Source organism: Oculina patagonica, chromosome 6 (genome assembly GCF_052425735.1).
Source record: "Oculina patagonica isolate OP01 chromosome 6, crgOcupat, whole genome shotgun sequence".
NCBI classification, from domain to species: domain Eukaryota; kingdom Metazoa; phylum Cnidaria; class Anthozoa; order Scleractinia; family Oculinidae; genus Oculina; species Oculina patagonica.
Genome location: NC_135763.1, coordinates 17,130,818 through 17,157,929, shown reverse-complemented (window position 1 = coordinate 17,157,929; position 27,112 = coordinate 17,130,818). Strand labels below are relative to the sequence as shown.

At 38.6% G+C, this 27,112-nt stretch overlaps 2 protein-coding genes across 2 annotated transcripts; both read left to right on the top strand.

Moving 5' to 3' along the window:
* The first annotated feature begins 55 nt into the window (after positions 1–55).
* LOC144657741 (quinone oxidoreductase PIG3-like) lies at positions 56–14,922 on the top strand. Its single transcript, XM_078518087.1, has 5 exons — positions 56–369; positions 2,087–2,118; positions 7,584–7,928; positions 12,622–12,818; positions 14,357–14,922. Exons 1-5 carry the CDS (start codon positions 56–58, stop codon positions 14,564–14,566), a joined length of 1,098 nt encoding a protein of 365 aa, XP_078374213.1. The 3' UTR covers positions 14,567–14,922.
* Positions 14,923–16,039: 1,117 nt separating this feature from the next.
* On the top strand, positions 16,040–26,444 carry LOC144655911 (quinone oxidoreductase PIG3-like). The gene is made up of 5 exons (XM_078516097.1): positions 16,040–16,705; positions 19,551–19,582; positions 21,105–21,449; positions 23,986–24,182; positions 25,267–26,444. Exons 1-5 carry the CDS (start codon positions 16,467–16,469, stop codon positions 25,459–25,461), a joined length of 1,008 nt encoding a protein of 335 aa, XP_078372223.1. The 5' UTR covers positions 16,040–16,466; the 3' UTR covers positions 25,462–26,444.
* The last annotated feature ends 668 nt before the right edge of the window (positions 26,445–27,112 follow it).

Sequence of the window (27,112 nt, the reverse complement as noted above, 5' to 3'; positions counted from 1 at the left end):
TACTAATTTAGGTGTATCGTCAACTCTGCCCCAAGCTTCACTCGACGCATTAACCATGTGCGAGGAGGCATCTTTTCTTTGTTTTGTGTCATTTATTTTAGCAATTACGTCCGTCTTTGGGAATCCAACAATGAGAGCAGTTCTTTATAAACCCGGTGGTGTAGAGAATCTAAGTATTGGTACAGTGCCAAGGCCTACAGCGGAGAAAACTCGGTTGTTAATCCGCGCGGAGTACACGGCGCTAAATCGTGCCGACACTCTTCAACGACGAGGTCTCTACCCTCCCCCTGCTGGGGAGTCGGACATTCTAGGACTAGAGGTATCTGGTGTGATAGAGGAGGTTGGTGAGGAATGTATTGGCAAATGGAAGTAAGTTTTTATTGGAATGATCCAGTTGTAAAATCAAAACAAAGCAAGTGAAACAAAACAATGGCAGAGGAGCAGGGGAGGGGGGGGGGGGGGAGGGGGTTTTGATTCTTGTTGTATTTGAGGAGAAGGTGGGTAGGTTATAGTCTGTGTATATCTACCCCTTTCTTCTAAAAAATTCTGGAAGATGTGGGAGGAGGGCTGCAGGAGCAGATGTCCACAGGCTAGTAGGTCAGGGCGGCTACAATTTTAATTGTGCATGTAAGGCCTTTTCGAAATGTCGTGCTGCCGTGCCAAACTAAATTGTTATGTTGTTTCTGATATAGTTTGAATTTTACGTGACTGCATTAAATTCGCTTTTTAAAATCACTGTAGTGCTATTGCGTGTCATTGGATTGCCAAGCCAAATTCATTTGAGTTGGGCATTGCAGTAGCACGATGTTTGGAATAGGCACGAGGACAGACCCTAGATTTACATGTACTTACTTGGTGTTTTGTTCTAGAAAGTATAATAATAATAATAATAATATTTAATACTTATATTGCGCTTTTTCTATAAAAATATTCAAAGCGCATTACATTATATTATTATTAAACTAAATTAAAAGTTAAAAAAAAATGAATTTAAATTACAATATTTACATATTAAAATTTCAGAGTAATAGTGAAAGGTAGTAAAAAGTAAAATTTAGAATACAATATTAAATAAATGAATAAAAATCTAACTAAAAGCCTTTCTAAATAAAATGTTTTAAAGAACGTTTAAAAGATCGATGGATGTTTCCTGTCTTATTGGCAGAGGAAGACTGTTCCATAAGAATGGGGCAGCAGCAGTATCCATACAACCCATAGGCTATTTCCAATGACCCTCTATAGAGAAGGTTTAGATATTTTCTGGATCCACACAATTGTAGTATGAAGCAGTTCTAAGTGGTTTTACTTAATGTAGTGGAATTTTATTGGCCCTACTGTATAAATTTCATGCCATGTACTCAACCAACACAATAGACTATGACCCTGCAGGGGAGATTATGCACAGCCAGGAGGGAGACAAGTAGTTATTATGGAGTAAATTAGACTGTCAATAATCTTGTACCCAGATGTCTACTTACCACGGTAGTATACACATCTGGTCAAGTGCGTTCAGTTCGCCACTCTGATTGGTTGATGAAAATCTTCAGCATTTGCGCGCGGAAGATGCAAACTGTTTCGTAATTAGCTGCAGATACAGTTTGTAGTTTAAGCTTGTTAGTACAAAATGTTTTAATATGACAATATTTGTGGGTAAAAAGATGGGTGAAAAGCTTTGCAAATCTGACGCATACTTCACATGTACAGCTAGCTTGTACACGTCAAATGCAGCGCCCATTTTTTCCCGCCGGGAAAAGTGTTATAATTCATTGGACAAAAAATGAGTGGCTGCTCTTTTCTTACCCAACTGTATCTCAAGGTTGTGTTCCTTGTCTTTCCTTGTATAGGAAAGAAGTTCTTGAGCTATTTACAGTGGCCAAGTGAGCTTTTTATCCACTTAATTGCCGAGCATGCATAATCGCGTCGTGTGTCGCATTTCTGACACATTTGACGCAAGTAAGATCTGACTTTACCAGATGTTCTTTCCGAGGGTTGAGAAGATCTGGGTACGAGATTAGACTGTCAAATGATATTTGTATGAAATTGTGTGACCACTTCAAAGAAATTTTTTTTCTTCTGCTTTTTACAGGAAAGGTGACAAAGTTATGGCCTTGTTGGGAGGTATGCAGTTGGTTCCAATAGTTTAATAATGCGTAATAAGCCAATAGACTTTTTGTACATCATCAGCCAATGCATCAAGATGCTTAATTTTCAGCATTAAGAAAGCTAGAAATTGCAAGCTAGACATGTACACAGTGTTCTCCCTAGGATTTTGTGAAGGCCAGGGGGTATTCTGACTGTGATTTTCAAATGTCAAAACCTGATCTGTGGAACTTGTTCCCCACGTTTTCTGTCTCATTTCCAGAGTAAGAAATGAACTTATAATTAACTTTGCGTCAGGCTTTGAGAAGCTTTTTGTTTCTGTTCCGAGCAACCCGAGTCGATTGAGTTCACCATTCTTTCCACGAACGCGGGAATTTCGTTTAGTACCTTGAAGTGCCGTTGTGTTCCTATGACAATTTGATTAATTGGTATAGCTGCCGACCAACAAAACGAATGCATCACAGGATTGAACATATTGATGCAAGGGTAATTAATCACTGTATTAAAAGTTTTTATCGACTTCTTTGTTGTTTATGGATAGGAATTCCCAGTTCCAGATTTCAAATTAAGGTTACGTTTTTTTTATCTTCAATTTTAAGCCAGGCGGCAACGATTTTCCTGTGAATCAAGCTATGCGGCCCGCCTGGCCTAAAGTACCTAGGGAGAACACTGGTACATAACATTGTTAAGTTAAACATGTCACTGATTTCATTAAAAGTAGACTTGGTGCTAGAAAACTGATACCAGCAGTTATAATGAGTTCCAGCCGGTTCCTGGGCCCCAGTATACATTGCTTTGATTTTGAGTCCAGCTGCCTTCTTTGACCATTAATTTTGTTAGTAATATCTCTAGCACCATTTACAAACTACTTAAGGAGGCTCGATGTAGTTTTTTTAGCCGAAGGGTGGTTGTTTTAAAAATTAAAATTATCTAGGAAGCCAATGTTCGATTTTTGCCAAAATACACCATTATGATCAAATATGACCAAATTTTAAGTTTTTACCCGTCTCTTTGTCACAAAGGTTACCATAGCAACCATTGACGTTTTCTTTTGTTCTCAAACAAGCTTGATTTTCTCGAAATCTAGATTGACTCTTGGTATTCATTTTTTGATATGTTCAAGTATAGTAGATTTACTACCTGTACATAAAATTTTAGGAAAATCTGTAAGAGCGTTTTAGAGTAAATCAAGAATGAAGTTTTTGGTATTTTTTTATAATTTCTTACAATCGGCAGTCGATATATTTTAACAAATTAAAGCAAAAAGTCTTTCGCTTTTAGTTAATGGTCTTTGATGGTTTAGGTATTTATATTTCAGTGAGAGTAACTGTGCTCAAATAATACGAAACAATTTTAAAGCGCCTATTTTTTTATATTGAAACGGTGTTTTTCTGAAAATTTCATTCTTGATTTACTTGAAAACGCTCTTACAGATTTTTTTTAAAATTTCGTCAACAGTTAGTCAATCTACTAAACTTTAACATATCAAAAAATAAACACCAAGAATCAATCTAGATTTCGAGAAAATCAAGCTTGTTTGAAAACAAAAGAAAACGTCAATGGTAACCGTTGTGACTAAGTGACGGGTAAAAATTTAAAATTTGCAAAAATCGAACATTGGCTTCCTAGGTAATTTTAATTTTCAAAACAACCACCCTTCGGCTAAAAAACTACATCGAGCCTCCTTAAGGTATCGAGAGCCCTGCATGCAACATAATTATCAATTATTGTAAATTCAGTCATATACTAGAAATAGCTGACACTAGGTTGCCCCCGAAGTTTCAACGATGTTTATCGGTTTTTCTTTGCTGTTCATCCTTTTCTACAATTCAGACATTTGATTGGAAATTAATTTTCTATTTTGGATGATTATTAATTATGATACGGTAAATCATTTAATTACAAGAACGCAACAGCATCTTGACATCTTTGTCATGTTTTGCTGTGGTGGGGGATCTCAGCTAGACTCAAGCTAGACTTTAGAAAAAGTCCGTCGTCTTTATTAATTTAACACGACGGGACGGTCGACCTATCACGACTTGCGTGGCTCGTTTTCGCGACTTCGTCGCTTTGAATGGGCCGCTTTGCGGGCTCGAATCGAACTCACTTCACTGTGGTAAAGTCTTGATCTCAGCGAGGATAAACTTTAGAAACAGCAAAACGTTTTAAAATTACCATTTGAGCCGGCCCAATTGTTTTATAAATATATGGGCTGAGAGCCCGAGCATGAAGAATGACATGAGAATAATCAATCTTTAGAAAGAAAAGGATGTCGAAAGAATTTCTCACCTCTTTCAAAGCAAACGCCTGCCGCGAGTTTTAAATAATCACAATGCATCTTGAGATATCTTTTGAATTTCTTTTCTTGATGCCCCATATCATCTTGTAAAATTAAAATTTCGTCCGGAAGTGGACCGATCAAGACTTTTGAAGTTTTCTCCATTCAAGTAGTTTGTGCCTGGTAAATCACGGTCAGTTGGACAAAGGCTTTCTTATCGTAAATCACGCTTCATGACAACGATAACTTTTTAAAAGGAAAGGATACCGAAAGAATTTCTCACCTTTCAAAGTTTGACAATGAAACGCTTGACTTTCTAAAAGTCGCTCGCTTCTGGTTTCCGGTTTCGCCTGCCGCGAGTCTTAAACAATTATCTCGAGATCTTTATTTAAATTTCTTGTAAATCGCGTCCGGAGATAGACTGATCAAGGCTTTTTTCCGTTCAAGTAGTTTGCGCTTGGTAAATCGCGGTTTTGGACTAAGGCTTGCTTTTCGTAAATCGCAGACAAATTTGAAGATATGGCTTGATATGTTCGTACGTGTTCCTAGACATATTTCTTCTTCGGCCACTCAGATGTAAAAAATGTGGATTTTGTTACTTCTCTGCGAGTTACTTAGTTAACTCACAGGCAGACCACCCTATGTGTTCGTGGTTAATAATTGTTCACTTAAGACGAACAATAGAAATATGTTAAAATCTATGAGAGTTACGAATAAAGCTCTGAATAAAGCTCTGAAAATTATATTTATAAATGAACCTCTTTCGAAATATTTCAATAAAGGTGAATTAAATGTTAATCTATTCATGTGTAGTGTTTTTTTCGCGTTCTGGGCCGTATTAAGCGTTTTTTTCGTATGTTACGTTCGGCCGGTGGTCGGTAATAAGAGAAAAGGAGACCACCGGCCGAACGTAACATCAATCAATCAATTTTATTTCCATTTTGGTCACTACATGTTACATAAATTTAGGAACATATAAAAGAATGGAGGAGGACTAAAGAAACCCTTACAGGCTTTTACTAGATAGTCCCCCTTTAACTAAGACCTTAATTACAAAGTATTTAATCAATTTGGTATCAGGATTCAGCTAGCGAGAAGTGTATTCATTACATCATTCAAAATCAACAAGTGTGATTGAAAAACCTAGTACTAATATTAAATTGAATAGGCACAACAATTTGACAGTAAAAACTGTTTCATCTTTCTTTTAAATACATGTATTGAGACAGAACATTTTATTTCATTTGGAATAGTGTTCCATATATTAATTACTTTATTTCTTGTCGAGTACACACCCAAATTTGTCCTATTGAACTTTTTGCGTAAATCATTGGATTTTCTTGTAGAATGATTATGAATTCGAGAATTTTCTGTACAGAAATCATTGAAGTACGCTGGTAGAGAGTTCGACTTATGACTATAACAGAAGATGCTTATTAGAAAATCATTGATTTGGTTAATGTCTAATAAATTCAGTCTTTCAAAAATTGGACGAGAGGGAGCTTTATATGACGAGAATGTTATGACTCGCAATGCCTTCTTCTGGAGTTTGAGCAACTTGTCAAGCCTGGTAGGATAATTATTTGCCCAAATAGTATTACCATAAAAGAGATACGGATAAATTAAACTATTATATAACATTTTCAGAAGTGATTGATTAACATAGAAGCGGATACAAAGAATACCTATAGTTTTAGAGATTTTTGTCGCAATATATTCAATATGACTTTTCCATGTTAAGTGCTGATCAATTATAATTCCAAGGAATTTCGTCTGATCTACTTTTTGGATTTCTTGGTTATTTAAGTTAATACACAAATTTGTTTTTATTTGTTTCATATGAGATTTGAATACAATAAAATTGCATTTTTTGACATTTAGTGTAAGTTGATTTAGTTTAAGCCATTCTTGAACATGGGTTAACTCGTCATTTACTGTAGATTCAAGTTTCTTAATATCTTTTCCTGAGCAAAAGAGATTAGTATCATCAGCAAATAGAATAAATGATAGCTTATTAGTTGACTTTATTAAATCATTAATATAAATTAAAAAAAGCAAAGGACCAAGGACAGATCCTTGTGGAACGCCACAAGTGATACTCATTTCCACTGATCTTGTGTTATTATATTTAACAATTTGCTTTCTGTTTGTGAGGTAGTCCTTTAACCAGTCATGACATTTACCACGTATACCATAAAAATATAACTTTTGCAAGAGAATGTCATGATTGACAGTGTCAAATGCCTTTGACAAATCGAGAAATATGCCAATTGTATATTCATTGTTTTCAATAGCCTTTGTTATTTTATCAACAAGTTCAATTATAGCATGATTAGTAGAGCTTTTACTTCGAAACCCATATTGATTACTTGCTAGAATGTTATGCTTATCAATATAATTAATAAGTCTTTTATACATTAACTTTTCAAGAATCTTAGAACATACGAAAAAAAACGCTTAATACGGCCCAGAACGCGAAAAAAACACTACACATGAATAGATTAACATTTAATTCACCTTTATTGAAATATTTCGAAAGAGGTTCATTTATAAATATAATTTTCAGAGCTTTATTCAGAGCTTTATTCGTAACTCTCATAGATTTCAACATATTTCTATTGTTCGTCTTAAGTGAACAATTATTAACCACGAACACATAGGGTGGTCTGCCTGTGGTTAATTATCGCGAAGTCTTTTCAACAATTGCATTGCTTTCGGCTTTTAGACATTGTGAAATGAATAGGCCTCGAATAAAACCTCAAATTATCTTTTTCAAAATTCTACCCAACTGCAATCAACCTTTACAAGCTTCGTTTGTTTACTTGTTGTCATTTGTGCACGTGCTCACGTTTTGGGTTGTCATCATCACCCAGTCATCGTTTACTTGCGTCATCATTGACCAATCACCGTCCAGGTATGTCGGCATTTTACAACTCCCGATACCTACTTGCTGGCTTTCAGCTTGTCGGCATTTTACAACTCCCGAGACTATTTGCGGGCAAAAATTGATCAAATCGAGATTTTTTCTGGTATATACTATATATATACTCTATATTCGCGCGGATTACAATGATGCCTCCTCGGGTTTTGGCCTCTGGGCCAAAACCCTGCGGGGGCAATTATTTTTAAGAACTTATTGACTATGGCCAGGGTTACACCAGGTATATGTCTTCCGATCTGTTCAATTGTTACAATATGTCTTAAGGTGGAGGGTATGCAGAATACGTTGCTGTCGAGGAAGCTCTTGTGATGCCAGTACCAGACTCTTACAAGCTCTCTGATGCTGCAGCCATTCCAGAAGTCTGGCTCACAGCATATCAACTCCTGCACTTTCTCGGCAAAGTCAAGAGTGGTGAAGTAGTACTTATTCATGCCGGCGGCAGTGGGGTTGGCACAGCACTGGTACAGCTATCACGGCTAGCCGGAGCAAGGCCATTTGTCACTGCAGGTTCAGAGGAGAAGATTAAGATGGCAGTGTCACTTGGAGCTGAGGGAGGTTTTAACTACAAAACAGGAAAATTTGACAGTTGGATAGGGAGTGTTACTGATGGTAATTATTTTAGTATTATTATATTCTACAAAGAATTATCATGATGGTTAAGGAAGGGTAACTCACGGGGCAATGTAGCAGTGGCAAATGAAACATGGAAACCACAGGAAAACTGACCTGACTAGTTCCAGGCCTGTAAAAATACATCAAAATTGCGGGCCCAAGAGAGGCCCGCAACCCTAATCTTAACAGTGACCAGCGGATTGCGTTTTGTGCGCGCCACGTTAATAAAAGACGAACAGAAAACGGAAGTTGAAAATTTTGTTCTTCCACTAAGAACGATCGGAATGCGAAAAATGTGTCAATTACAACAGTTTGTCGTAACACCGGAAGAGAAAATCTGTTCTCCAAGAACGATTGTCACATAAGATCTAGGCTTCTGTCACATGGAAGATTGCAAACATTACAATTTGCAGACTTGTTTTACGGGTGTTGCTTTTGCGAAAATTTGCTCTGATTGTATCACGAATAAACCACGGCAAAGCGAATTTCCAACAACGGTTATTCTCGAAAAATTCGTTATAACACCGACAACATAGCGAGTTTATTGACCGAGGAAAATCACATCTCAATTCACACCGCGTGCTCGACTACACTTCACTAAACTGTCAATCCGACAAAAAACAACTCTGACTGGTTCGCGGCCGGTTAGCGGCGATTAAGCGTGATTTATCATTAATCGCGCCACGTTAATAAAAGGCGAGCACAACATAGCGAGTTTACCGACTGAGAAAAATCACATCTCAATTCACACCACGTGCTCGATTACACTTCCCAAAAAGATAAAAACATGCATTCCTTGCGTGACGCGTTACTCGGGATAATTGTCTTTTGTCCATTTAATCATTTATTTATCTACACTAGAGTTTTCCGATTTAGCGGAAAATTCACTCAAATGGAACACATTTTTCCGCCTATTGAAAATATTATTAAATTCACTTAGTTAGCCCTTTAAAAGTACATTAATCTGCTCGCTTGTTTTCTCTGTTTCGCTATCCCTCAGGAAAGTGGGATTCTACGGTAGTCTAAGATGTCAAAAGCTATCCTAGAAGAAAACGATGTTGCCGTCAAGTTTGGGATTGGGTTAAACAGTTTTTTCGGGACTGTACTGCCCCCGAAATGATCCCGACCCCGAAATGATCCCCAACCCCGAACTGATCCCCAAATTGGCCCTGAAATGATCCCAACCCCGAAATGATCCCAAGAATTTTCACGCTAACCCCAAAATGATCCCCAAGTAATTTTTGGAATGGCGATCAAGCATACACCTTATTCCAAAATGGCGGACAATACATTATTATTTTGTCTTCATGTTAATTGGCCCTCGTTGCCTCGATCATATCTGCAGAATTCAAAAGAATCATTGGCTTAAAACGAGGCAATAAGGGCTAATTAACATATAGGCAAAAGATTAATGTATTTGCGGCCATTTTGGAATAAGGTGTATAGGAATGTGGATTGCTCAATAATAAGGGTAACTGAAGCCATAAAGCAAAGTACAACTTAAAATAGGAAAGGACTTTAATAAGTGCTATTATAACTGAGTGCAATACGTGACCAAAAACAGTTAATTATTATTTTATGTTAAAAAATTGGTTTAGTTATTCTCAATAAGGAACCCAAAAAGCAAGAACCTTTTTTTCTGAAAAAAAATTGTGTTAATTGGATTGTTATGTTCATAGACATACTTTCAGTCGTGAGAATTGTTAATCAGTACTCTCGAACGCAGCAATTAAAACTTATTCAGAGATAGTTAAAGTGGAATAAAGAAAGGCAATATTAAGTGCCCTTAAAATATTAATTTTCGTTTTATTTGAATTTTTTCTCTGTTGATATGTCGCAATCACATCATACTTGTTTTTGTGTTCTCTATGTAGCCACAGCGTCAAGCTTTATAAAGGCCCGTTTACACAGACGATTTTTGTCGCGCAACTCAATGCAATTTTTTCCGCATGGAAGTTGCATCAAATTTCGAACATGTTCAAAACTCCTGTGATATCAGGGCAATAAAATCGCCACTAGTTTAATTTAATTTACACGCTTGCAAACTCGCGGCGATTTTATGGCGATTTTTTTCGCCGCGATAGCGCAAGAGTTTCGGACCTGTTTCGAAACTTGATGCAACTTTGGCCAGCCAAAAAATGCACGAGTTACACAACAAAAATCACCCGTGTAAACGGGCCTTAAGAGAGGATGGCTAGCCTGCGTCGCAGACAAACTAAAACCCTGGATGCCCTGCGAATAATCATCCCAAGTGATACATCTAACACCGACCACAACCACAAACACAACCGAATGGCATTTCTAAGCCATGGCCATGAGGTTGAGGAACATTACCACAGCCTTCGATAAGAAAAGCGAATGCGCGCGTTGTTTATTGCATGAAGAACAAGTACGGTAATCCATAGTCGGATCCAATTCGTTGGATCAGGCTATGCTCTTCGGTGTTCTTGTTATAAATTTCATTATCTTAGAAAACTGTAAGCCGTTAATATTTTTAGCGATTGTTATATTAGAAAGACATTTCCCGTAATTTACGTTTGATTGAGTAAAATTAGATTACTTGTAATGGTAACAAGAAAATATTTTGCAATCTTCAGTTTCGCTTATTATTGAGCAGTCCGCACTTCTACAGTTAAAACGCCATTCCACAAATTACGTGGGGATCATTTCGGGGTCAGCGTGAAAATATTTGGGGATCAATTCGGGGTCGGGATCATTTCAGGGGCTATTTGGGGATCAGTTCGGGGTTGGGGATCATTTCGGAGTCGGGATCATTTCGGGGGCTGTACAGGACCAAACCGAAAATTTCCCCTCATCGGATTGACATAAAAGTTGCACTATGTTATTGCTCTAGGATTGAAGTTTGATGATGTGTATTTCTTACTCGCTAAATCGATACGATAACCGTACTAACGGTAAACGGAAATCTCGAAATCAGGAAATCTTATATTTTGCGCGAACCACGTTTCATTATAGAGAGCTATTACCAATACAGTAAAATGTGGCGCATTGCCAAACAGGTAAGAATTTAAAAAAATAATACTGTTTAATTTTTATTTCGAATAAAATGCACAAACACATTTCCAGCCATTAACCTGGGCACGCTACGCCACTCGCGGCCACATTTCTCAACAGCCTGCATAATCATCATATCTTCAATAGCTGTGTATCGATGATTTGACATTTCACGCTTTGGTAACTTTTTTCTTCCGCGCGTGTTGTCCACTGCTCGAGGGCAGTGGAATATTACCATGCAGTGCAACTCTCAAAAAAAGTATTCTCCTCGTCAAATTACATATCTGAAGGCAGTCAGTCCACATGGCATGGGCACAGTTTCGAAAGAAAGAAGAATTAGTTATGAAACAAAAGACAAGACAGCCGTCCCGCTCCGCTCAAAACAATGCGATTTTTTTGAGTGGGGCGGGACGGCTGTACACAGGCTAGTGTGATGTTCGCCTGTTGTACGTTCCTAAGGTGTGACAAAAAAGGTAATATGTGGTGTTTACCCGTGGAATATTTATGTGCAAATGAAAAGAAAACAATGGAACAAATAGATACCGCCTCATTTTTCAACTCCCATCTTGCTATTTATTTGGTGGTAATAAGCAAGTTGCAAAACCGTAGAGAAGTGTGAAGTTCCACAAATGGCAACTGTTTGGATGGAAAATAACTTGTGAAAAAGTTATGCTGCGAAAACTTTCATGTTCGTTAACATGGGGTTTACTCTGGTGTAAGAACTTGTAAACTGTTTCTTCTATTGTTTTCCTGCATTTTATTGTTTCCAGGTTGATCGTGGTATTGTCTTGGTCGTTGTTTGTTTTACGTTACTTGTGAGTTTCACAGGTTTCGCAGGCTTTTACGTGTGTGATAAAAAGGCCGCCTTCGTAGAACTATGCTTTCAGTAACTATTTTTTACACCATGGATACCTTGTCACCTAAAAACGTTTTACTTCAGTTGTTTCAGAAAACATACTGCTGTTTTCAATATATTTTTCTGGGAAAACTGTGATACGTAAACATTGTATCTTGATTTTTAAGCAGTTTAAAAAGAGTATAGTAGCATTCCACCATTAAGGATTGTTAATTTAATCTACTCGTAGACAATGAATAACAACTGAAATTTCATTGTGCAAATTGAAACAAACGACACTTTGCATCTAATTAGCTATAACAGGCGGAAAAAGTCGTTCCATTTCCGTTAAATCGGAAAACTCTACTGCCATCTAAAATTACGCACTCTCGTACCAGTACCTTTTCTAAGTGCGTCACTTTCTGACCTGTGGTTACCACTAGTTATAGTTACATGTTTATTATTTTAACGGAAATCCTATTTTCAGACTGTCTGTCTGTCTGTCTCGCTGTCTGTCTATTTTCGATTATTTGGAAAGTTAAAAATCGTATAATCCTCGGGTAACTCTAAAAACATAAAACGTCGCAAATTGAACCTATTCGTGACAAGTGAATGATTGAATTTCTTCGTACCTCGGTTGAAAACTTTGTATAAATAGGTTCTAAAAATCTATTAAAGCGACATGACAAAATGCTGCATTTTGCACGGAAGGAAAGAATGTTACTCCCAATCTCTTTACACTAAAGAAGCTGTAAGGCCAGAACTGATGAGCCATGTGTCTCAAAAGAAAACGTCTGCTAGAGTCAATACATGTATAATAATGGTCCTTTATTCTTTTAGGAAAAGGAGCGAATGTCATTTTAGATTGTATTGGCAGTTCGTTTTGGGAACAGAATGTCAAAAGCCTTGCTGTTGATGGTCGTTGGGTACTGTATGGCCTCCTGGGAGGAGGAGATGTAACAGGGAGCATACTCAGAGACTTGCTCAGGAAGAGAGCCTCACTTATAGCCACAACTCTAAGAAGTAGACCTCTTGATGTATGTGTCTTGCTGTTTGTTGTGCCATTTTGTAAACTTCCAGAGAGTTGGCCAAAGAAAAATCTAAGGAAGATTGGTCATTTTCATATGCTACGTGGAAGGGACCCAAATAATAGCCAAAATGAATCCATGCTGATGACCAAGCACTGAAAAAATAAGTTTAGTGTCTCTGGGTGGTTACAATTTTTTGTGCCAGATTAAGAGCCAGCCAATTACAATATCCTTTGTTATATGAGAAGCGTTGTTCTTAGCTTGGAGGTTTAACTTTTGTCTTAGATGTCTTTTTTTAGTCGACTCTTATGGGCGACAAAGTCGCGAGTCCGTCCCTTTTTCCTCCGCCAAAAACAAGTAAAACGTACTTTGAGAAAGTCTAACTTGTTTCGTAAAACTTGCCACAAGTTTAATTTCTTGTGAGCGACGGACTTTGAGAAAGTCTAACTACCGACTTTTCTTGCGGCGGCCTTTACCTCATTGCAATTTTTCACAAATCGAGGAAGCGTTGATTTCTGTTGGTTCGGCAATTTCTAATTGTTAAAAAAAGTACCAGGATTTTTTTGTTTTTCAAAATGTTTGCGATTGGTGTGAAATACTTTTACATTTGACATGGTTGAAAACGTTCGGTTTTTAATTATTAATTTAATATTTTTGCCTTTGTATATTGTCTAGGGCCGAATCGCACTTGCGGACAAGTTTTAAATGTCATAACATTTTTTACAAAAACAAAATTGTCGAGACAAGTCAGAGACATTTTGAAGAAAACAAAAGGTGTAATTATTAGTACAATAGCTCTGCACGTGCTTCTGCCATCCCTGTACATTTCTCAGCACGGTCGTCTTGGGCAAACATCAAATATGCAGTACAACGCGGTAAAAAAAAATCTAAAACAATTCGCATTTAAAGTACGCGTGTTCTCATGCAGTGATAATGAGTCGTCTCAAGATAACTTTTTCTTTTCTCATTCTTACATTTGGCCGAAACACTTCACTTATAAATATGCTTTGCCTCTCGCGAAAAGATTTTGCGGCTGGATTATGATAGTGAGAGCCACATCACGGTGCATACTATCCCAACAACTTTTGAGTGCGTGTTGTTTTTCGGTGCAATTTGGACCAAACACAATAGCCAATCAACAACATATTGTTATCTGGCATTACGAGGGGCATGGGAATGCGACTTGTCATGAGTTGTCCTGCCTTGAGGCAGGACTTCGGCCCCTTTGATGATTTGTCCATTTTGACAAAATTTGCCCTTGTCCAACAAGTCGTTTGCACTTGTTTTTGCAATTGTTTGACAACATCTATCGCGCGTGCAACGCGGACCAATCATAAGACAACTGCTTCTTTGTTTTCCTGAAATGTTGGACAAGTTCTAGGTCTCAAAAAACGCACTCACACTTGTTTTCTGTAACAAGTGACACGTTAATGATGAAATATACCAATTGTTACAAAATTTGTCCGTTAGTGCGATTCGGCCCTAATTTAAACTTTATTTTAAGCAGCAAATACTAATGTTTTCATACGATTTGCGTTGTTTTGCAGTACAAAGCAGAATTAGTACAAGAATTTACAGAAAGAATCGTTCCACAGTTTGCAAATGGCAAGCTTAGGACCATTGTTGACTCTGTGTTTCCTCTGGATCAAATCCAGCTTGCACACAAGAAAATGGAGTCAAATGAGAATATTGGAAAAATAGTTATTCAAATATCATCCAAAGACGAAAACGCCAAGAAAACCAAATCTGAGCTCTAACTAACTTATTTAATAGTTTCTTTAGTGGGATCAAGAGGTTTTGTCAAAATTTACCGTTTACCTTATACTATAAATTGTGTATATTATAATTAAAAATTAAACTATGCTATATATATTATAATATAGTTTACTGTATACTGTTGTGCTACAAACAATGAGGTGATCGCCAGTTTTGGTTTGAATACTAGCCGAATCAGTTAATCGGGTCCAAAGCCCTCTTGAAAGCCGCAGAGCCTGCTGCATCTTGTGTTATCATGAAATGTATCGCTCAGTAAGTTTTGGCATTTTATTAAGGCTTTGAGCTGGCCGTCTAGACGGCGCAAAACGAGGCAAAAACGAGCGGCGGAACCGCTACACTCCTTTTTGCACCATCGAAACGGGCAGCTACGCAGGCTAAATAATATTAAGGCTCAAATCTGAGGGGGATGGTGTAATTTCGTTGTCACTTTTCTGAATTGTGCATGGGAGTACTGTGCGATGTTCTGGGAAACGATCTTTTAACAAGAAAAAACCTTAGTTAGTCTTTATGACGCGAGAACGTCCGAACCGCCCCGGGACATTGACATGGGCATTGCCGTTGTCCTTGCAAGTGCAGTAAATAACTGACGTCGTTTGCACGGTTCATTTCACGTTGTTGGCACGCCTGTGGTCACAGGCCAATTATAACATGGATTATTACGTCAAAGTAAGCCTAACAGGAACACATTACAAAGCAATTGAAAGGGACATCATTTTTGTGTCATTGCAAACCAATACAGTACAGTTTATTATCTTCACCGAAAGACATCACGTATTTATGTAACAGCTAGCTAGAATCATCTAAAATAGGGTCAAAATAGAGAAAGTGATCTTCATAGCTCTTAATTATACTTGTATGTTTAAATATAAAATGAGTTCGAACAGTGTGATCGTCCGGGTGTTGTTGGTGACTGACGTTAGCTTCGACAACCTGAGCGGAAGTCATCTTTAGAGTCAGGCGAAAAGCTGTTATCAGTTGATGATGTCATAAGTCTGTCCCATGAGCTCATCATCACATTACAAAGCTAATATAAAACCAGTCCGATGCACTTCACAGATCTTTGCACAGCTTAGCCAGCCATATAGTCGAATAAAGGTGATTGGTATTTGTCATTGACCGCCCGGGAGTGGTACACCCAAGAGTGGACTATACGGGGAGGCTCCGCCCGAAAGGGATGTCCTTCTTTAGCCTGGAAAGAGGGTAGGGATTAAAAGTTCCTTTCAAACTATCCTGATCAGAGCGACCGAACGGTCGTTGACACATTTCCTAACGATGGTCTATGAAAGGGTTAGCTTTTTTGTCAAAACGAATTATAAAAGCGTAAGGGTTTGGACCTCGGGGCAGTGCCTTCTAGTATATGTATTTTTTTTAGTAGCCCCCTTCCCAATCTTCCCTTTCCCCCTCCCAGAACCCCCGCTCGGGATCGACCAACTGACCTAGAGAAAATCCTGGATTCACGTATTTCCCACATTTCAATAGTTACAAAATTGCTATACGCAAAAGAGAGAAGTTTTCTATAAACCAATTTTCTTTCTATTCTCGGTCGTTTCGAGTCGGGCTTGACACTCACAGCTTCGTCCACCTCTTGAAATTTGAGCCTGCAATATATTATGGCATCATTTCGTTCAAAGAGGTAAGTACTTCAAGTACTACTAACTTAGAGTGTATCCACTTCAAGACCACCAACATGGCGGTGCTGACAACAAAAGATTTCTAAATAGCTTCTTTTGTGTCTTCCACCACTGAACATGGCTGCCACGCCTTTGTCATTTGAATCTCACGGGATTGGTTGCAAATTAGCAACGAGAAAAGAGACACCTTTCTTTTGTTTTATAGTGTCACTGTTTTTAGCAAATTGTGTCGGTTTGTTCGAAAACAACAATGAAAGCAGTTCTCTACAAAACCGGTGGCGCGGAGAATTTGTACATTGGTACAGTGCCAAAGCCCACAGCGGAGAAAACTCGAGTGTTAATCCGTGCAGAATACTCGGCGCTAAATCGAGCCGACATTCTGCAGCGACAAGGTCTCTACCCTTCGCCACCCGGGGAGTCTGATATTCTAGGACTAGAAGTATCTGGTGTGATAGAGGAGGTTGGCGAGGAATGTGTTGGCAAATGGAAGTAAGGTTTTACTGGGTTAATAAGTTACTAAGGTGCGATTGTTTGGGAGAATCTCAGAAGCCTCAATGTTTAATTCGGAGCTGCTCGCATGCATAGTAAGCCTCTTGGCGTTTTTAAACTTAAAGAAATAAATTACATGTTTATAATCAGGCTTCTTTGACAAAGCTTTGCAAGTGTTACAGATATTTCTTTTGTAGGAAAATTAATTATTAAAGCACGGTCTGCACCTGACATTAGAGAATTCCGGTGGAACGGAGTCTTTGGATAGGTTGAATAATATGTTGTTTACAGCATGGCTCAGTCTGATTGGCTGAGCTAATATATCATACAAAAATGTACATTATAATCCACCAATGAATTTTTGGACATGCTTATTGGACAAAATTCATCACATGGTACAAAATTGAATGACGCGTATCAGACATTATAACCCACTCATTATTTTTTGCGTGCTTTCATTGGACAAAACGCATCACGTGGTACAAAATTGGATGACGGGTATCAGCGAATATACCCCGTCCGATTTGATATCCGTCGCCCGATTTTGTGAGCAAGAACAAAACAACCGAATAAAGTCCCCTTATTCAATTCTAATTTTCAATGAAATCACAGACTGAATTAAAAATCAAGTAAACCAATGAGCTTACATTTGTTTCAACCACAGTTACACCGGGATTATTATGTAGGTTTTTTCCTATAAATTTACTGGTGATAAAGCGCGTTGTAGAAATTAATTTGGAGGGTTATAAAATAAATAAACCCCTTTCTGGCTTGCTGGTATATTGGAGTATAATGCCCTTGGCTGAAAGATTGTCCTCAATTCGACAATCTTTCAGCCTTGGGCATTATCCTCCAATATACCAGCTGCCTGAAGGGGTTTATTTACTAAATATATCCTGCCCGATTTGATATCAGTCAACCGATTTTACAGACGAGTACAAAACAAATGAACAAAGTGACCTTTTTAGGTCTAACTTTTAAATCAATCACAGTGTTAAAAGATCATGTAACACATTCAACTTACATTTGTTTCAACCGCAGTTACACTGGGTTTATTGCTGTGGGCCCGGGGGGGGGGGGCACTCCCATACATGAGCTATATAGGTATGTGCCGCTGTGAAGGGTATGGTTTTCAAGCAGTTTAGTCTGGGATAGGGTATAGAAATCAGAGAGTTTTGGTCTGGAAAAGGGTAGCATTTTCTGGGAAACTGATCGGTGGTATGACGAAATAAGTCCAGAATAGGAATAGAAACTCAGAAGAGAAAGAGGATTTCCCAAACGTTAATAAAAACATTGCGGCATCGTTGTTGACAGATGGTTTTCCATTAAAACACTGATAGTGATACAGTTCTACAAAAATGCAAGTCTGGGATAGGGTAGGGATTTTCGGTGTCTAGTCTAGTATAGGGTTGCAAAAATCAGCTGAAAATGGTCTAGTATAGGGTAAGGCCTCCAAATTCCCAGCGGCACACCCCCAGGCAAATTCCCAGCGGCTGTGGGTTATTTCCCTTATACGGGTGATAAAACGCGTTTTAGAAATTAATCGGAGGGTTATAAAATAAATAAACCCCTTGCTGGTATATTGGAGGAAAGACTTTCTAAAAGTCGTTCGCTTCTCGTTTCCGGTTTGGTGGTAGTAGACCCTGCTCGAGCTCTCACGCTTTGCGCTCACTTTCGCACTCACTTTCGCGCTCTCTGTGTGCTCTCTTCGCGCTCTCTGAGCTCGACTTGTAGGCAAGTCTAATTGGAGGATAATGCCCTTGGCGGCCGACTGTTCATAATTTCATTTTTTGGACAATCTTTCAACCTCGGCCATTACCCTCCAATATGCCAGATGCCTGAAGAGGCTTATTTACTAACTATCAGCCATTAGTGTGCTGTAGCTGGAGGTCTTATACAAAATGGCAGTTTTCTTATTTCTCTGGCTAAAATTTCAAAGGAATTTTAAGTTCAGAAATATTACTGATTTATTTGAATTATTCTTGACTGATAAGACTAAAGGAAGGAAATTAATTTTACTGTAAGGGGTTGCACATCTTTAAAACATCAATATTGTTGAATAAACTGATGAGCATGCATGTTTCAAACATGCATTCAATTCAAATGCAGTCTGTGGGTTTGATAGTTGACACGGGGCTTTGCCCCTTGTCATTTATCAGCTGATAGAAATCTAGAGCTTGCCATCTAATTGTTAAATGCATGTAGTAGGTTCCTGTGTAGCCAATCAGGTTGTAAGTTTGTTAATTACATTGTGAGTCAGCCACTGGGCTATGCTAATAAAAAGAATGGTATTCAAAAACTGTTCAAACCATTTATTAGGGGTGTCGAATGGTAAATGCGAGACTTTGCAAGACGGCGAGACTGATATCTTTTCTGCGAGCCCGAGACCTTTTAGCCTTGCAAAGGAAATCGAGACTGCGAGAAGGCGTCAAAGAAAAATTTGAGACAATGAGACCCTAAAATTTTTTAAAACTTTGCAAGACACGCAGTTTTTGAAGGACCATTCACCACCCCTTTTATTTTACTTTGATAATGTACTTGGTATTTCAATCTCTGCTAAATTCTGGAACATTTAATGCTTGTGCAGCATTTACCAAACTGCAGAATTTACATAAACCATACTTAGGACATTGGAGAAGGTGGAGACTGGGGCAGTGGTTTGGAGGGGGATGACGGTGATGGAGAGGGCCGGAGGGGGGCTACAGTATGTACAGTCCATGATACATGTACAGGACTGGAGGAAAGCAAGTTGCTAAATAAATGAAAATTACATTATTAAAATTTCATAGATGTCGAATGGAAAATTTAACACTTTTAAGTTTGTTCTTTTCTTTTGCTTCTACAGGAAAGGCGACAAAGTTATGGCTTTGTTGTTAGGTAAGCACACTAGCTTCAATTAACTTTTAAATATATGATGTAGACGTCTTAAGCAATGATCTACTTAACAGTGACTTTACCCTGACTTTGAAGAGGCACTTGCCTAATGGTTAGTGTGCTGGACTCCAAATCAAGCAGTCTGGGTTCCAGCCTAGCCAAGAAACGCAACTCTCCTAGTTCCTCTCTCCACCCAGGTGTATAAATGGGAAGTGGCAAATTATATGCTGGGGGCAAGTGAACCCTGCGATGGACTAGCATCCCATCCAGGGAGGAGTAGAGATGCTTCTATTCGCTTAATGCAGGGTGTCAAGTTCCTATTTTTTCCTATTTTTTCCTATTTTTTGGCCTGCCTCCTATTTTCTCCTATTTTTTCATGAAATTCCTATTTTTTCCTATTTTTTAGGGTTTTCTCAGGTACACAGAAACATTGTGAAATATTTGAAATGAAATTGTCAATAAAATTGATAAATTCTACAAAAAACTGAAACTTCATGTCAAAAAAGACCGCTTTGAAGCCTTTATGAGTGATTTTCTTCTGAAACTTGTGCCCAGACTTTCTCAGTGCTTCTGATAGCATGCAAGATAGTGAGGATACTCTGATGCGAGAGGAAGAAGTAGTAAAAGCAGACTTGAAAGCGGCTGATGAACTAATGATGCCCTTTCAGCACAGCTGTCAACAAACAAACTGTTAATGTAGCCACAATGATGCTTGACACATGCTAAGACCAAGCGAGACCAAGCAATGCAAAGCTTGGAGAAAATAGGACAAAAGAGAAAACTTCTTTGACACTCTCAAAGAAAAGGCCATGTCCTCAACAGCAAATGCTGCCAAAAACGAGAGCAAAGCTAAGGTTACCCAATCTGCTAAAAGAGCCAAAACAGTATAGTGTTGGACTTTTTGATTGTTGATTTTTCAAAGTCGTGGTTGGCTTTTATTGTAAGAAAGACATACATTTGGTGAAAGTGAACATTATATTGTTTCGGTTTGTAAAAAAATTAACTTTTCATTCTCACAGTTTTAAAGGTCTAATGACTTAAAGTAAAGGCATCTTGTGAAGTATCTAATGAAATTTGGAATCTGGTAATTGTTGTAGGACGAGTTGTGCTTGGTAACATTTGTTTATACGGCAATACATTGTGGATGTATGCCATTGTGCCTGTTAAATATTAAAGCGTTGGGTTGTGAAACGAAGTTGCTGTTGGGAGTGTTAAGAGGATAGAACTCAAAGAAATCCTCCTATTTTTTCCTATTTTGGGGTGAGAATTCCTATTTATTTCCTATTTTTTGGACATTGTCATTCCTATTTTCCTATTTTCTAAGTGCCATTTGTCACTTGACACCCTGCTTAATGCTGCAAAACCAGGATAAGCTCTGACCTGATGGACCACAACACCCAAATGCAAACTTTTCCTTACCCTTTCCATCACAGCTATCAGCATATAATATTTCCCACTGCACACCTTTAATAACAAAGGAGGAACACCATGTTTAGTATGCTAACAATTTAATTGTTATCTGTAGGTGGAGGGTATGCAGAGTACGTTGCTGTAGAGGAAGCACTTGTGATGCCAGTACCTGACCCTAACAAACTCTCTGATGCTGCCGCAATTCCAGAAAACTGGTTGACAGCATTCCAACTTCTGCACCCTCTCGGCAAAGTGAAAAGTGGTGATGTAGCACTTATTCATGCTGGTGGCAGTGGTGTTGGCACAACGCTGGTTCAGTTGGCACGGCTAGCTGGAGCAAGGCCATTTGTCACTGCAGGGTCAGAGGAGAAGATCAAGATGGCAGTGTCGCTTGGAGCTGAGGGAGGTTTTAACTACAAAACAGGAAAATTCGACAGTTGGATAGAAAGTGTTACTGATGGTAAAAATTATTATAAAATTATATTGCTTTTGTATAATTTTTTCAAAATGATACACAAGTAGTGAAACTCCCCGGGGGGCACTCCAAAAAGTTTTATACGGAGAGGCTCTGCCCCAAGCTCTTACCCCTTACCCTTTTATATACCATTTTCACAGAAATTGTACCTCGTATACCTTTTACTGAAAAAAGGTACCCCTTTCATATACCTAAAAGACATGGCATAGACTTAGAACAGGACGTTTTCTTGTCATTTTCATGTTGCGCTTTATAAATTAAAACAAGAACTGCAAGCAGTTTATAATCGTGCGGGTAATGTTTGACCACCTGACCTCTTTCAGTGCTTTGGCTTAAAGGCACGGTGCCGCACAGTACAATCTTTAGAAAAGCAGTCACTTGAGAAACACACAAGTCGTGTTTGCGTTAGTCACGGAGTGAACGTGACATGAATTTCCTTTACCACGTCATCTTTTGCTTTTTTAAAACCACATGCCTAGCCGGAAAAATGCCTGCTTACGCATGCAAATATTTATTTTGTTCCGAATGTTCAAAAAAATAAACCCAAACCAGTTCATTTAAAAGAAAGCCAAATCACGCCAAAATAAAGAGTAGACTAGGGCCATCCCATTGTGTTTCTCCGTTTAGCGTCTTCCGACAAGCTTTTGGTAATTCCCCTGGCGCGATGACGTGTATCCCGTACTTTGACACATTCTTGCTGAGCTTGCAACTTACGTTTCGATAACGTTTTGATTCTCAAAATACCGTAAACTCAAAACAAAAATTGGGATATCCAGAAAATAAGTCGTCGTTTTGCAATATTTAACACATTCCGGGTAAATTGTACGACTGGTACTTGCTCCGAGCCAAACGCTTGAGTAACACAACAATAAATATTTCACACAAACAGAGCGCAGAGTATTCAAACAGAAAATAGGTGAATGATTATTTATAGCTACAAGCGAGAGATCGCGTGGCATGGGTCTTACGTAGTGGTAGTTTTAAATAGCTTGGACATGTCCAAGCGGTCTTTGTTTTCGCTATGTGATTATATTCAGCCCTCTCTTCTTGTAAAATATGGAATGAAACAAAATTATACATTTCAGAGAGCAGAGTGTTCATGTTAAACGCGAGTGATCGGCTGATCGCTATTAAATATTAAATCTTGCGTGACCGTGACAGAAGAGCTGGCTGGGCCACGTAGGTCTGGATCGATTTACCGACAAAAAAAAAAAAAAAAAAATCCGTGCAGATTATGAATCGGGCCCAGGCCCCGCCCGATTAATAATACAGCCATAAAGTGCGTCTGTTTGAAATATTTCAATTCAAGGCCCTTTTAAAAACCTAAATCACGGATTTACATACCCTTTCATATACCTAAACTTGTGAAATCCCTACCCTTTTATATACCTTAAGCCTAAAAGACTAAGAAAGGCACCCCTTTTCGGGCGGAGCCTCCCCGTATAGGCCATTATATGGAGTACCCCCCCCCCCCGGGTGAAAAACATGGCATGATTGGGGGGGGGGGGGGTGTGGGGTAGTAGATATGCTGGCAAAACATGAAGATATCTTGACTAGTAAAATCCACAGGATTATTTGCCTGTGGGAGTGAGTTACTCCAGGCTTGTAAAACTATGTTATATACATGTAAACCTTCTCAATCTCCACTGACAATTGCCTCTTATCCCCTTTTATACCAAAGAAGAAAGTTTAAGATTACATAATCCTTGGCTAACTCTAAAAACTTTGAAAAATTTACATTTAGTCCCTAATGACTTGCCTGACAACAAAAATGTCTATTATAGAACCCCTAGTAGTGTTCTTGAGTGTGAGATCTGACTCTCACAGTGCCTTTGTTAAAATGGTGTAGGTTAGGGTAGGTCAGTTGGTTGGTTGGTCTGAGTTGGTGGATCAGTATGAAGTGGCCCATTAGGCTGATGCTAGTCCATTTAAGCCTTTTTCTACACCTGGGCCGAGAGAGGCAGTACATCAGAGTAAAGTGTCTGATTCCAAGAATACACTACAGTGACCCTGACCAGGGCTCCAACCTGGACTACTTGATCCGCGTCCAGTGCACTATACCTAGTCTAGGCTACCACACCTTTCATAAAGGTGTATGATCATTGTAAATGGGTTCTGAAAGATTATTAGAGGCACGTGACAAAAATGCTGTTAAACAGAAGGATCCTAATAATCATCCAGAGGGAAATTATTAGTCCCAGTTCTTAACTGCTATACTGAGCCCAAGACTGGAGTTAAACACTAGAAGGGGCACGTTGAATGGTAAATTTGAGATTGTGATCAGATATCAGTCAGATAGACTGATATCTTTTCTGCAAGCATGAGATTGTATTACATAAAACTTTATTTGCCATTGAATTTTAGCCTTGAAAAATTTCAGATGAGGACACCCCTGAAATTTGGCTAAGATTCTGTGAGATATGCAATTTTTGATGGACCATTCACTACCCGAACTGGAACTTACTATTATGAGCTATGAGGCTTGGAAGATAACAGCCAATATTGTTCTTTGTTCTTTTAGGAAAAGGAGCAAATGTAATTCTAGATTGTATTGGCAGTTCGTTCTGGGAACAGAACGCCAACTGTATTGCCGCTGATGGTCGTTGGGTAGTCTATGGCCTCCTGGGAGGAGGAGACGTCAACGGGAACCTACTTGGAGTTTTGCTAAGGAAGAGGGCCTCTATTATAGGCACAACCCTAAAGAGTAGATCTCTTGCTGTAAGTCCGTCTTTCTGTCTGCCATCATGATGCATTTTGTAATCCCCCCCGACTTCATACCAGCTCACAAATAAATTATCTAACGGTCCCACTTGTTAAGTTTTTCTGCCCGATCACTAATCAATCAGCCGCACTGAATACACCAACCTTGTACTGTCATGAAATGAGTACATACCGTACTGCGTGTGACAAGAGAAATTAATTTGGCCTCTCGGGCTAACAGAGTAGTTTCACAAGCTCACAACTTAAATCTTTGTCTTAGAGCGGTTTTCACTTGAGTGTCGAAAGTAATTCGCGTTTGCTTTGGTTTTGCATTACTTAGTGATTGGCTCAAAAAACTCGCGCCACTTTCTCGGCCTATAAGAAGTAAAACCAAAACCAATTGTGATTCGCTCGCGCACGTTTTCCCGCGCTTCGTGCGGCTACGTGTATTTGCTTCGAGTTTCTATTGGTTCACTGGATTGTCTGTGTCCTTTGTGATTGGTCAGAGTGATTTCCTTGGTTTGGGTTTTACGACACTCAACTGAAAACTGCTGTAAGAAGAAGTATTGTGATTCAGCAATTGATTACTAGTCTAGTGAGGGCTGAAGGTTCATATATCCATCCAGTTTTGAAACGAAGATGTTGCAACATAGTTTTTATCAGTGGTGAATCTGCGGGAGCAGTTACCCCGGTTCCTCACCCTTACAACATTGTGCAACAAATGCTGATTACAGACGTGCAGGCTTTATCGTTTCACCGTTACCATTAAGAGCTAACCGCAACCAGGCTAACCTGATTGGCTAACTGGAATGTTATCTGGGCCAACCAGAGTAGCTCTCATGCTAACCATAGCGCAAGCGAGCAAGTCTGCATTTGTTCCGCATTCGCTTTTCAATGCCAAAGTGAGGCCAGTAGCGGGGCCGGAAAAAAAGGAAGTCCCCCACAAAACTGACGGAAAATTGATTTCTGTTGGCTCAACAATTTCGTGTTAGTTGAAAAAAATTACAAATGAATAGATTTTTCCAATCACTTAATAGTACTTTTATCTTTATCTTTAACAATAGTTATTGCTAACATTAATGTTTTTTGTATTATTTCACAGTATAAAGCAGAATTAGTACAAGAATTCACAGAGAAAATCGTTCCAGAATTTGCAAACGGGAAGCTAAAGAGCATTGTGGATTCTGTGTTTCCTCTGGATCAAATCCAGCTTGCACACAAGAGAATGGAGTCAAATCAGAATATTGGAAAAATAGTTATTCAAATATCGTCCAAACAAGATGACAACGCCAGCTAGAACAAATCTGAGCTCCAGCTTTATTTATATGCTATTCAGTGTAAGTGTTGTATCAGTTTAGATGGTGGAGTCAAGAGGGTTTTCTGAGAATTTATTGAGCACAATGTTTTTGTGCTTTACCGCGCGTTTCAATAATAGTCGAATTTGGATCAAACAACGGTTGCGTTTTTCGTTGCCTTCAATCAACTTAGCGAACCACTCCAGAGATGCTAACCATAAACTGAAATTGAAATCCGGGAGATCGCACGGCGTGACTCGCTTACGCACGTTTTCCCGCGCTTAGTGCCGGCAACGTGTATTTGCTTCGAGGTTTGATTGGTTAACTAGATTGTTTTATTAGTCTTTTGTGATTGGCTAGAGTGATTACTTTGGTTTTGGTTTTACGGCACTCAATTGAAAACCGCTCTATTGCTCTTGTACTTGTAGTTATGATTGACGGCAGCTAAAATCACAATCGTTAGTGAGAGTTTGAACTTTAAAGTTCGCGTGCTTGAAAGCAGTAGTAAAGTGCAGAAGTTTTGTTTTTAGTACCAGCTGGTATGCTATGACGAAACGTCTGGTAGCAAATCAGTTCATTGATATTGGATGTACAATGTTGTTCTGGAATCCTCTTGAAAGTCACCATATTATTATTATCTTTTTCCATTGTATTTGAGGCGGATTATGACAAATATTTCGAATGTACGTACACACATATACAATCTTTGGAACTCGACTCAAACTCTTACATTCCTAGATCGAGAACAGAATCTGGAAAAAGTAGCCTAAACTACAGGGGATCTGTTCTGTGGAACAAATCCACCCTGAAATCAGACAACACCAGAATTTGAACATTTTTAAAAACTTCTTTGCATGGGGAAGATTATTTATAGCACATTAGTATTTTAAGCATTATAACATCGGAACATTTTTTTATTCTTTATTTACGGTAGTAGTTTCGTAGTTAATGTAATAAATGTGGTTCAGTAATGTACATAAAGTAACACGACTCTTAGGAAGACCATTTTATCCCTGTAAGTCTCAATATCTCGGCCGTGTAGTAAAAGAAAGGAACGACTTGCCCCTGTATATACGAATGGATCTTTCAATTCAAAGCATACCATTGTGCATTGTAGTCAAGTTTCTACTTTTTCAATTTTTGTGGTTACCAAGGTAACCATAATGCTACTATCTGTGTAAGTAATGTAAGTAAGACTTTCCGAAGCACGAAGTAAGAACGAGAGCGTACCGAAACGGCACGAGGATTTGTCAAGTTCTCCAGGTAGCTTTTTACGATAACAATACTATTGTTTAGAAGGATATATGTGTTACGGTGATGAATTGTTAGGATTTAGTTAAATATGAGGATCCCAAAGAAAAAAAGCCACTTTCACAATCATTATGGCGCTTTTGAACTGTCCATGATCGAGAATCGACTGCTTTGATGAACTGCTGGTCGAACATAGTTGAAACATGGTGCTTGGCACGTGCATATGGCCGAACGTACCGTAATGATTTGATTTAGCGCCCGGGGCGCTTATTTACTTTTGGCACCTCAAGGGAGGGCGCTTATTCGAGACAGGGCGCTTATTTAATTTTTTGAGAAACAACCAAAAGGTTCGAAACAAAATTTTTAATAAATATTAAAATAACTAACAATACCATAAACTGT

Coding starts and splice junctions, on each gene's coding strand:
- LOC144657741 (XM_078518087.1), top strand. CDS start 56: ATGTGCGAGGAGGCATCTTTTCTTTGTTTTGTGTCATTTATTTTAGCA. Junction 7,929..12,621: donor GATAGGGAGTGTTACTGATG/GTAATTATTTTA, acceptor TTATTCTTTTAG/GAAAAGGAGCGAATGTCATT. Junction 12,819..14,356: donor TAAGAAGTAGACCTCTTGAT/GTATGTGTCTTG, acceptor GTTGTTTTGCAG/TACAAAGCAGAATTAGTACA.
- LOC144655911 (XM_078516097.1), top strand. CDS start 16,467: ATGAAAGCAGTTCTCTACAAAACCGGTGGCGCGGAGAATTTGTACATT. Junction 19,583..21,104: donor AGTTATGGCTTTGTTGTTAG/GTAAGCACACTA, acceptor TGTTATCTGTAG/GTGGAGGGTATGCAGAGTAC. Junction 21,450..23,985: donor GATAGAAAGTGTTACTGATG/GTAAAAATTATT, acceptor TTGTTCTTTTAG/GAAAAGGAGCAAATGTAATT.